This window comes from Procambarus clarkii, unplaced genomic scaffold (assembly GCF_040958095.1).
Source record: "Procambarus clarkii isolate CNS0578487 unplaced genomic scaffold, FALCON_Pclarkii_2.0 HiC_scaffold_1890, whole genome shotgun sequence".
In the NCBI taxonomy this organism is placed as follows: Eukaryota; Metazoa; Arthropoda; class Malacostraca; order Decapoda; family Cambaridae; genus Procambarus; species Procambarus clarkii.
In genome coordinates this window covers 8,559-21,205 of record NW_027190913.1, presented here as the reverse complement: position 1 = coordinate 21,205, position 12,647 = coordinate 8,559, and the positions used below count along the sequence as shown (strand labels likewise).

Genomic DNA, 12,647 nt, shown 5'->3' with positions numbered 1-12,647 from the left:
GCACAAATATTCTTGAAATAGCATCGCCTAATGTAGTATATTCAGATCAAATCGGTTTTGTTACTCTCAAGAGCCAATGTTCTAATGAGATGTTAGTATTAAAAAATACCATTGCCCATTTGCAAAATATTATGAATCGCAGTGTTGGGGTATTTAGGAAATTTGAAGTAACACCGGGAAACAACATTACAACTCTTCAACCTAATTATTTAGTACAAATACGAGATCCTTCTGAATATCTTCAAGTTGTTGATAAAACTATAAAAGCAGATACATCCATCCCCAACTTCCAAATAGAACCTCCTAATGATGTACATCATATACCACAAGATTTGTGCGATTCAATGTCATTTAATCAGTATGTAAATTTGTATACCCCACCTAAAACACAAGGATGTATATGGTAATTTATATTATAATTAAAACTTTTCAATTATATTAATAATTTAATATAATGTTTGTTTATTGGCAATTACCCAAAATACTTAGTTGTTGTTTTTTATTTTTTATGAATTACCCTCTAATATTTTTTTTGTTTTGGTTATTATAAAAAAAAATGAACATTTATATATTTGTTGTTGGTATATGTTTACTAATTATTTTATTTTTAATGTGGATGAGAATCCAATCCACAAACAGCGACACCATCTCTCCACAATCAGAAGATGTCAGTGCCACCCTCCCAACAGCACGTGCCACTGTCACCACCTCCACCAGCACTCCAGCTGCTAAGGACAGCGGTGCCACTGTCACCACCTCCACCTCCATCAGCACTCCAGCTGCTAACGACAGCGGTGCCACTGTCACCACCTCCACCAGCACTCCAGCTGCTGACGACAGCGGTGCCACTGTCACCACCTCCACCTCCACCAGCACTCCAGCTGCTGGCGACAGCGGTGCCGCTGTCACCACCTCCACCTCCACCAGCGCTCCAGCTGCTAGCGACAGCGGTGCCGCTGTCACCACCTCCACCTCCACCAGCACTCCAGCTGCTGGCGACAGCGGTGCCGCTGTCACCACCTCCACCTCCACCAGCACTCCAGCTGCTGGCGACAGCGGTGCCGCTGTCACCACCTCCACCTCCACCAGCGCTCCAGCTGCTAGCGACAGCGGTGCCACTGTCACCACCTCCACCAGCACTCCAGCTGCTAACGCAAAGACGAGGACTTTGGGGGGTAAGGGGTGGGGTTGGGCTCTGGATGGGTGAGGGGAGGGGGGGTGTTAAGGTGGGTCGCCGAAAACGGAGATTCGAACTCAAAAGGCGGGCTAGGATCCGTCCCTGATCCGACACAGAGACAGAACGGAGAGACGACCCACTGTGGCAGGGTGAGGCGTCGAGAGAGTCCTTCCCACAATTTTTTTAATAAATGGCTAAGAATTATTGAACATTGAGAGGTTTCGTTTAGCATATTATAAAAAAAAATAATAGACATATGTAGCAGCCAGAAAGCCACACCTGGACCACTATGCTAGGCCCGACCTGCCCAACGAGGCAAGTTCCCCTGAATCTATATATTTTTCCAATTTTCCTCTATGAAGTGATAAATCTGTACATTTCACCATGCACAAGTTAATTAGGTTAGGGGCTAGGTTAGGTTCGGTTCGGTCATATATCTATGTTAGTTTTAACTCAAATTTCCAATAATCAACCCATACGTAATGAAATGGACAGATTCATCACTTCACAAGAAAAAAAAATTGAAAAAAATATAAATTCATGAAAACTCGGCCCATCAGGCAAATCGGGTCTTGCACAGCAGGCCAAATACAACGTTCTGGCAACCAGGCACGACATATAAATATATATATATATATATATATATATATATATATATATATATATATATATATTTATTTTGGTGCTTGTTATTGTTTTTTGTAATAGGTTTAAATGGGTTTCAGGAGACCTACCCGTTGTTTGTTTCTTCCTCTGTATGTGTCGTTTTACCCACTCACTTAGGATCCATTATTGAGAATAAGGATTTGATGAATATCTCTTTAGTAACTTGTAACTTACATTCGAATTACCATTCTCCCAGAGTTTTTATTATTATTATTATTATTATTATTATTATTATTATTATTATTATATTAGGCATACCACCACCTTCAATTAATAAATATACAGTTAGATCTTAGAAATTGTAAACATTATAGAATATGAATTTTGTATATAATATGAATTTTGTATATATCAAATTTAATATATTTCTTTTTACAACACACACACACCCACACACACACACACACACACACACACACACACACACACACACACTGTAGGTTTTTATGATTATAATTAAAAAATTTAGGTAATTTTATGATCAGTATTGATTACACTTGTATTAAAAAAATAAAGCAAGCACCTGTTTCTATGACTTGGTAAATGTCATACATTACAACAATTTTTTTCGAATACTTTATTAAATTTACTGTGCTTCAAAATTCATTTGGTCTCTTTCTTCATGGTTTATAATTTTATATGTATTAATCGTTGTAAAAATCACGAGAATTACTGCAATTAGCCCAGCAATGGCATGATGTGACCCCATAACATATTTCATGTGATCATCAGATTTAACTGAATCCATAAATGGTATTTTATCATATACATTCATAACAGATGTTATTGTAATAAACAAACATAAGATAATTAATATAATAAGTATAAAATATGTGAATATTTTATTACCGAACATATCTTTTTTTGTTCTTTTTTATATAGGAGAAAAATAATAAAATGACTATGAAATTTAATTATAATTTAATAATTTAATAGATGTAAAGGCTGTTTAGCTGGAGGAACGATTTTTTGGGCATAAGAAACAATTGATTTATATTGATATTGATGGTAAGTTCAGATAAATGTAATTAATAAAAGAGCCATAATAGCAATTACTAATGACATTAATGATTTGGAAATATTTGTTCCCAAAAGATAAAAGGTGGCTAATAAACCAACCAAAAAAGACAGATACATAATAGAAAGGGACCCATTTGTTTTTTTCTTAACGACATTCATTTTTTCCTGTGATATTTCCTTATTATCATGTGTCTCATTAATTGTGGGAGTTGTTAATGTGGTTGGTATTGGATTCCAATAAGATTCTTCATGTACTCTATTAGCTATTCTCAAATCCATAACATGAGGTTGAGGTAGTAACTGAGGAAGTTGTTGATGATTCTCGCCTGAAGCCGTTGTTGTTGTTGTTGTTGTTGTTGAAAGATGAGGATGTACCATTTTATTTAACGATTTTCTTTTATTTTTTTAATTATAGTTTTAATTAATGTTTCACTATTGAAGGGTATTAGTGTTTTGAGTCGATGGCTGTTTATATGTATTAGGGCTTCTTCAAGTGGGAAATAACAGGCAATTTTTTCTTCATCTAAGCGATGACTGAAAGGAAAACGATGCATATAATTCTTAATTGCACGGTTGTTGGTCTTCTTATCATTTAGGTTGAAAATACATCCTAAAGTTCCAAGTATCCAATTTAAACATCGAGACCGAGAGCGCGTAAATTGAATTAAATTATTTGCATTTTCAGTTTCAATTAAAATACTATAATCACACTGATAGGTTTTACCATTCAGTGCTATCCATTCCTCTGATATCATTGGTAAATTATATTGGTTATTATGAATCATCCCCAATTTAATTCTTTTAATAATTGGTATAAAATCTAAATGAAAACAATGTGTTTCTTCCATAAACTCTCTAATTTGGGTAATTATCGGGATCTTTTGATCAATTTTTTCAGGTTGACCACGAGGAAGTGTATACTCTCCCTCTATTGTATTTCCATTACCAAACATATGTTGATATAAATTAACATATTCGGCTTGACTCATGGGGGACGAATTTTCAAAAATAATAACATTTTTCGTTTTATCATTCCATTTATGTCGATAACTTTTATTATTAAGATACGAAATATAAAAGTATGATGGAGAATGTAACATTAGGATTTTACATTTTTTTAATATAACTTTTTCGTCTGTGCTAAAACATTGACTGGCATCTACATATAAAAGCCCTAAAGATTTTTTAGTTTTATTATCATAATTTAATTGGTTTTGTTTTAATTGTATTAATGGCATATTTATAGTGGGAGGAAGATGTGCATTTTTGTAATAAAAATCAGTTTCTTTACAATACTGAGATGACATACTGACTATTTTGTATCTAAAAATGAATGGTGTTTATATAATAATTTATATATTTTTTGTATTCTAACGGAACATGGATTATATTCATTAATGTGTAGTAGGGAGTGGTGGTGGTGGTGTGGTAAGGTTGTTGGGGTGGTGGTGAGATTAGGGTGTGTATATTGTGGGTGTGGGTGATTATAAAAGTTGTGGTGGGGTTGTTGTGTTGGTGGGGTTTGGGGAGGGTGGTGGTGGTGGTGGTGGTGGTGTTGGTGGTGGTGGCGGCGGCGGCGGTGGTGGTGGCGGCGGTGGCGGTGTTTGGGTTGTTGTGTTGGTTGGGTTTTGTTGTTGTGGGGGTTGTTGTGTTGGTGGGGTTTGGGTAGGGTGATGGTGGGGTGTTGTTTGGGTTGTGGTAGTTTCCATATCTTTTATTATTTGAGGAAATTTTTTTACCAAAATTTTCCCAAATTGTTTTTCCTGACATTTATACCGAAATAAAATATATGAAAACAATACTGCAAATTCTTTTTTTTCTATAGTTTCTTTTACAATACTATGTATAATATCTCGAGGTATATTATCATGGTAAATGGTTTGGCATATGGTATCCATTCCTTCAATTAAAGATTGAATTAGATTTTTTTTATCATTTACAGATACCTCTCGAAATTTTCGTATTGTAATCTCAATTTTGTTCGAGGATAAATCCATGAAACTTTTCAGAAAGCTACATTCCGGATTCCATTGAATATGAAGAAGTAGAGGCTTGTCAGAAATGTCAAAATTCCATAGGCCAAGATTACAAAAAGCACATTTCACATGATCACTAAGACCTGTATAAAAGAATCCAGCTGAACTTAGATCTTCTGAGTTTGGTAATGTAAGTGGCCATGTGCTAAAACTTTCCAGGCGATTTTTACAATCTTCATATGTTCGATCGACACTGGGACAATGAGGTGACAATGAGAGGACTAAATTGGATTGCAGAATAACTTCACATAACTCTAAAGGGACATTACCAACGGGTTTTCCCATGATAAATGGACAATAAGGAACTCTTTGTCTATGTTTATTATGTGGAATATCGTTTATTTGCCAGTTCTTGATAACTGTATTGCAGAAAATACATGCACATGCATCGTTTCTTTTAAGATAAAAAAATCCATCCCTAGCTAAATTTAGAGGGGAAATCCATGGGAATTTCCAATTGTTAAATGTGTCTAGACGTGCACTTTCAAACTTCAAAAAAAAAATGTTGTTAAACATTCTGATAGGTGTTTTAATTTGTGAAATAAATGTACAATTATGTTCTGGATATACAATTGCATTACTATTTATATTGAATGTAAGTGACAAATGACACTTTATACATTTCCATAGATTTTCTTGTTTGTTATAATAAAACCCATTTCGTTTTAAAATGTTTAAATTTATTTGGAAATTTAAACCTTCTAATGTTTTCATGCTATGTTGTCCACTCATTTTGGTATGTAATTAATGAATGGTAAATTTATTAAATCCGTCTGACCATATTATATATTTACTAGGCATGGCATTATATATATATATATTTTTTTATTTATATTTCGAGATTCTTCAGGTTTACAGTAAAGGCTTCAAACTCTTCTTTTCAATTCCAATTCCATTATCATCACTAGTGTTCTAGGCGATTTGTAAAAAAAAAAAAAAATGGTGGTTATATAATAAACATATTGAAATAAAATTAAAATAGTGATAGGATGATATCAAAGCAAAAGAAAAACGAAGAATTTTGCAGCAAACATGAATTTGAATTAAAAATTAGCCAAATGTTGGAAAAAGGTGGGCCTGGGAGTCGGAAAATTTTTACTCGAGAAAAATTAGCACAATACATTGAGGAAGTCAAAAATGCTAAATTGAAACTGAATTGGAAATCTTCTCATGAATATGATCTATTGTCTCGATATGATGTCAAAAATCTATTTGGGGATGACGTCTTAGTAACCATCGACGAAACTGAACGAAGAATGAAGCGGGGGACCAAGCGTAAACTGACCAGTGACAATCGTCATTCTACTAAGGCTGTAACAACAACAACAACCACAGGAACAACAACAGCTGATCCTGGCCGGATGTGTCGTCGTTTCATACATCAAGGGCAATTGTATGATACGATTTATGATGCACACAGAGCAGTTTGTCACGGAGGAGAAAAAAGAACTTATTTTGAAGCAAGTAAAACTATCGCTAACGTCACTCAACAATCGGTGAAACTCTTTATTTCACTCTGCCACATATGCAATTTGAAACGACTTCCTCGACGAAAAAAGGAGGTAATACGGCCCATTGTATCGACCAGTTTTGCGGAGCGAGGACAAATGGATTTAATAAATATGCAAAAAGAGGGAGGATGTGTGTATAAATATATTTTACATTATCAGGATCATTTAACAAAGTTTTCGGTTTTACGAGCTCTTCGCAGTAAACGGGCGATTGAAGTGGCACGCCACTTACTCGATATATTTGCTCTCTTGGGAGCCCCACGAATTCTGCAGAGCGATAACGGCCGTGAATTTGTGGCAGAGGTGATTCAAGAGCTAAAAAACGAAATGTGGCCCAACATGCTCCTCATTAATAGCAAACCTCGTCATCCACAGAGCCAAGGGAGCATTGAATGTACAAAAGAAAATGTAATCAAAATGCTTGGCAGTTGGATGTGTGAGAATCAAACGCGAGATTGGTCAGCTGGACTTCCCTTTGTGCAATTCACCAAAAACACAGCATATTCACGTGGAATTGGCGTATCGCCTTACAAGGCAGTTTTTGGTATAGAACCACCAATATATATGAATAATAATACACCTTCATTAATAAAGATGATGCAATTGAAATTAAGAGAAAAATAGAGGTGATGAGTTAATAGTACATTATTTCTTCAAATTTATTTATAATGCACATGCTAAATATCAAGGTTCATTATTAATTTATTTTTGTTTTTGTTTTTGTTTTAGGATACGAGAAGTTTGACTGAACTGAAAGTTGGTTGGGAATGAAAAAGACTAAAGGAAACTAGTACTAGTGTCCCCCCCCCCCCCCCAAAAAAAAAAAGATATGAAAAACATACCTCATAAACCCAAAATGGTTCTGGATGGGTTCTACTGAAGATGGATGGGTACCCAGCATCATCACAATTGAAATTCATAATGCAAATATTGGATATAGGTTCGATGATAACTAAATTGTTTGTTGAACTAGTTTCCAACATTGACCATCATATATAATAATCAACTCAAAAGTGGCATGGACCAGGGGAATCCGACTGTCTAATTAAAACAAAGCAAAACAATGCGATGGTCAGAGATTGATGTTGATGTAATGTGATTTCTGCCCAGTGCTCGGAATGTCAAAGTGAAGAAATTCAAAGAAGCGCGGGTAAACGGCGTGAGTCATATATCATACAGTGGGGAGTTGATGATTGAGATTCATTCAATAGGCCGTTACTTAACATATATTATATTAACCTAACCTAACCTATATTAGGTTAGGTTATGTAGGGTTGGTTAGGTTCGGTCATATATCTACGTTAATTTTAACTCAAATATTTTTTTTTTAACTTCTGTAGTGATACTTTTTTTTAAATAATATTTACAATAAGAATAAAGGTATTTAAAAAAATATATATATCATTTCTATACTACTTATTATTAAAATACTTATTTGTCAATTTAATTATATGGAGAATAAATGTGAATTGCTATATTCAATATCATAACCAGATTGTATTAACATGTGATACAAATAATACAACTGTAAATTATTTAAATTTGTGGTGTCAATTTTCCAATTTGGTGATAGATGAATAGGATTTTCTTTATAATAGTTAATCAATGCATCATGAAAAATTTGCTCATTCGGCATTAAAATAAGTTGTTTGTAAATTGCATTCTGAAATTTTATTTGGACATTTTGAAGAATTATAATACGGGATAACCATATTATTAATGATCATAAAAGCTAATTTGAAAGGTGAATTGGAATTATGAAAGTTGTTTTTATAATTTGAAACTTTTTCTTGTATAAATTGAACATATTTTCGTTTTTCTTCTTCATCATTTTGATTATTAATAAATATATTTGTTTGATCCTCCACAATCATTAAATTTTCAGTATTATCTTCTTTGAATGGTGGCAGTGGCGATTGTTGCGGTGCCGGTTGCAGTGGTGATTGTTGCGGTGTCGGTTGCAGTGGTGATTGTTGCGGTGTCGGTTGCAGTGGTGATTGTTGCGGTGTCGGTTGCAGTGGTGATTGTTGCGGTGTCGGTTGCAGTGGTGATTGTTGCGGTGTCGGTTGCAGTGGTGATTGTGGCGGAGTCGGTGTCGGTGGTGATTGTGGTAGTGATGGTGATGGTAGGTGTGATAGGTCAGAATCCATTTTAAGGATTGATTTTGGGATTTTTTTTTATACATTTTATATATATTTATAAAAAAAAAGAGGGGCTGGATTTTTATTATAGAAAGAGACATTATACTAAGATGGTAAACTAATGTTTTTTAAGTAGGGGTGGTGATGGTGGTGGTGGTGGTGGTGGTGGTGTTGCTGCTGCTTTTGGTAATATACCTTCATCTTGATTGATAAACGTTACAATTTCATCCTTTTTTCCCGGTTTGAATGATGTCAGTTAAGAGATGGGGATTTCGGGTTCTTAAACAATATTATCATTGGTCATCAATATCACTAAAAATACGAAAGCAATTCCCTTCGTCACATGATTCCGTGTTAATATGTCACAAAAAATTATTCCTGTTGGGTGTATTCATGTTTAATCTTTTGCTGGTTTATATACCATTCTTCATAAACTTCCAACTTTCTAGTTAATTTCAAATGTATTTTTTTTATACATTAGATGTCTATATGATTTAAAATAGTGTTAAAATAGTGTTGCCTTATCTAGATTTAAATAACCAAGTGTGTATATATGCTTGTGGGTGCCGGATGTCAAAGAGTGACTGAGGGGAGGAGCTGTGTGTGTGTGTGTGTGTGTGTGTGTGTGTGTGTGTGTGTGTGTGTGTGTGTCTTTATGTGTGTGACTTTGTATGTGTGTGTGTGTGTGTGTGTATGTGTATGTGTGTGTGTGTGTGTGTGTGTGTGTGTGTGTGTCTTTATGTGTGTGACTTTGTATGTGTGTGACTTTGTATGTGTGTGTCTTTGTGTGTGTGTGTGTGTGTGTGTGTGTGTGTGTGTGTTTGTGTGTGTGTGTGTGTGTGTGACTTTGTATGTGTGTGTGTATGTGTGTGTGTGTGTGTGTGTGTGTGTGTATGTGTGTGACTTTGTATGTGTGTGTCTTTGTGTGTGTGTGTGTGTGTGTGTGTGTGTGTGTGTTTGTGTGTGTGTGTGTGTGTGTGTGTGTGACTTTGTATGTGTGTGTGTATGTGTGTGTGTGTGTGTGTGTGTGTGTGTGTGTGTGACTTTGTATGTGTGTGTGTATGTGTGTGTGTGTGTGTGTGTGTGTGTGTGTGTGTGTGTGTGTGTGTGTACTCACCTAGTTGTGTTTGCTGGGGTTGAGCTATGGCTCTTTGGTCCCGCCTCTCAACCGTCAATCAACTGGTGTACAGATTCCTGAGCCTATTGGGCTCTATCATATCTACACTTGAAACTGTGTATGGAGTCAGCCTCCACCACATCACTGCCTAATGCATTCCATTTGTCAACCACTCTGACACTAAAAAAGTTCTTTCTAATATCTCTGTAGCTCATTTCGGCACTCAGTTTCCACCTGTGTCCCCTTGTGCGTGTTCCCCTTGTGTTAAACAGCCTGTCTTTATCTACCCTATCGATTCCCTTGAGAATCTTGAATGTGGTGATCATGTCCCTCCCCCCTAGCTCTTCTGTCTTCTAGGGAAGTGAGGTTTAATTCCCGTAGTCTCTCCTCGTAGCTCATACCTCTCAGCTCGATTACTAGTCTGGTGGCAAACCTTTGAACCTTTTCCAGTTTAGTCTTATCCTTGACTAGATATGGACTCCATGCTTGGGCTGCATACTCCAGGATTGTCGCAAACATTGAGAGAAATGAATCGATACCCTCTGGGAGAGCCTTGTGGGACTCCACTGGTGACTTCACGCCAATCGGAGGTCTCACCCCTCACCGTAACTCTCTGCTTCTTATTGCTTAGATACTCTCTTATTCACTGGAGCACCTTACCAGCTACACCAACTCAAGGACACACCCTGTGTGTGTGTGTGTGTGTGTGTGTGTGTGTGTGTGTGTGTGTGTGTGTGTGTGTGTGTGTGTGTGTGTGTGTGTGTGTGTGTGTGTGTGTGTGTGTGTGTGTGTGTGTGTGTGTGTCTTTGTGTCTTTGTGTGTGTGTGTGTGTCTTTGTGTCTTTGTGTGTGTGTGTGTTTTTGTGTGTGTGTGTGTGTCGTTGTGTGTGTCTTTATGTGTGTCTTTGTGTGTGTGTCTTTGTGTGTGTGTGTCGTTGTGTGTGTGTGTGTGTGTGTGTCGTTGTGTGTGTGTGTGTGTCGTTGTGTGTGTGTGTGTGTGTGTGTGTCGTTGTGTGTGTGTGTGTGTGTGTCGTTGTGTGTGTGTGTGTGTCTTTGTGTGTGTGTCGTTGTGTGTGTGTCGTTGTGTGTGTGTCTTTGTGTGTGTGTCGTTGTGTGTGTGTCGTTGTGTGTGTGTGTGTGTCGTTGTGTGTGTGTGTGTGTGTCGTTGTATGTGTGTGTGTCTTTGTGTGTGTGTGTGTGTGTCTTTGTGTTGGTGTGGGTGTGTGTGTGTGTGTGTCTTTGTGTGTGTGTGTGTGTCTTTATGTGTGTGTAAGTGTGTGTGTAAGTGTGTGTGTGTCGTTGTGTGTGTGTGTGTGTCGTTGTGTGTGTGTCTTTATGTGTGTTTAAGTGTGTGTGTCTTTGTGTCTTTGTGTGTGTGTGTGTCTTTGTGTGTGTGTCGTTGTGTGTGTGTGTGTGTGTGTCTTTGTGTGTGTCTTTGTGTGTGTCTTTGTGTGTGTGTGTGTGTGTGTGTGTCTTTGTGTGTGTGTGTCTTTGTGTCTTTGTGTGTGTAAGTGTGTGTGTCGTTGTGTGTGTAAGTGTGTGTGTCGTTGTGTGTGTGTGTGTGTGTCTTTGTGTTGGTGTGGGTGTGTGTGTGTGTGTGTGTCTTTGTGTGTGTGTGTGTGTCTTTATGTGTGTGTAAGTGTGTGTGTGTGTGTGTAAGTGTGTGTGTGTCGTTGTGTGTGTGTGTCTTTGTGTCTTTGTGTGTGTGTGTGTCTTTGTGTGTGTGTCGTTGTGTGTGTGTGTGTGTGTGTGTCTTTGTGTGTGTCTTTGTGTGTGTCTTTGTGTGTGTGTGTGTGTGTGTGTGTCTTTGTGTGTGTGTGTCTTTGTGTCTTTGTGTGTGTAAGTGTGTGTGTCGTTGTGTGTGTAAGTGTGTGTGTCGTTGTGTGTGTGTGTGTGTGTCTTTGTGTTGGTGTGGGTGTGTGTGTCTTTGTGTGTGTGTGTGTGTCTTTATGTGTGTGTAAGTGTGTGTGTGTGTGTGTAAGTGTGTGTGTGTCGTTGTGTGTGTGTGTGTGTGTGTCTTTGTGTTGGTGTGGGTGTGTGTCTTTGTGTTGGTGTGGGTGTGTGTGTGTGTGTGTGTGTGTGTGTGTGTGTGTGTGTGTGTGTGTGTGTGTGTGTGTGTGTGTGTGTGTGTGTGTGTGTGTGTTGTATAAAAGGAGGTGGGATCCGAGCAGTATCTCAATTCTCATCCTGCGTTTCTTTGGATATTACTACAGTGAACTTCTAAAAGTTATACTTACAACCATTGTTGTGTAGTATATTAACATTTACTAAGGCATAAATAAGGCGTGAGTATTTCAGTTTGTTTTTTCTTTTTTTTTCTTTCTTTTTTTTAAGTAGTAGATAACTTTCAATTTTTGATTGAGATTGTTTCTGTTTCTCCTTGAATAGATTGATGATCATCTTAGTCTATTTCAATACACCAGACTATTTCAATTATAATATATATATTTTTCAGGTTGGGAAAAATGAACCAAATGGATATTGGTAATGGGGAAGCAGTTGGCATTGAGAAATTGGGAAATGATGAAGAGAGGAAAGTAAATGAAGGAGGAGTTGAAGATGAAAAGGGAGATGAAGAAAGGAGAGAAGATGAAGATAAAAAGGTAACTGAAGAGGAAGATAAAGATATAAAGGTAATTGAAGAAGATGAAGATATAAAGGTAATTGAAGAAGAAGATGAAGATAAAAAGGTAAATGAAGAGGAATATGAAAAAATCAAGATTTTTATAAATAAATTTGACGCTCCATTTAAATATGATTCTAATTTTAAAAAATTTAAAGAATTGAAAAGTGAGCTAGATAGAATATTTCTTGAAACTAAATGTAAAGTTGAATGCTTAGAAAAATGTACATTCACTAAAGAAGAATTATCCGAATCCGGATTTCAAGATTTTATTAAATATGACCATATGGACCGGATATATAATTATTTCATTTATTATGGTTGGTATTCCACCATAACAGCAAGAATTAAGTATAA

At 36.5% G+C, this 12,647-nt stretch overlaps 1 protein-coding gene across 1 annotated transcript; it reads left to right on the top strand.

The window, feature by feature from the left end:
* Nucleotides 1-819: 819 nt before the first annotated feature.
* Nucleotides 820-1,175, top strand: LOC138362490 (uncharacterized; the record flags this gene model as incomplete). The annotated part of the gene is made up of 1 exon (XM_069321058.1): nt 820-1,175. A coding segment is annotated over one exon (356 nt), but the record flags the coding sequence as incomplete, so codon positions are not given.
* Between the last annotated feature and the right edge of the window lie 11,472 nt (nt 1,176-12,647).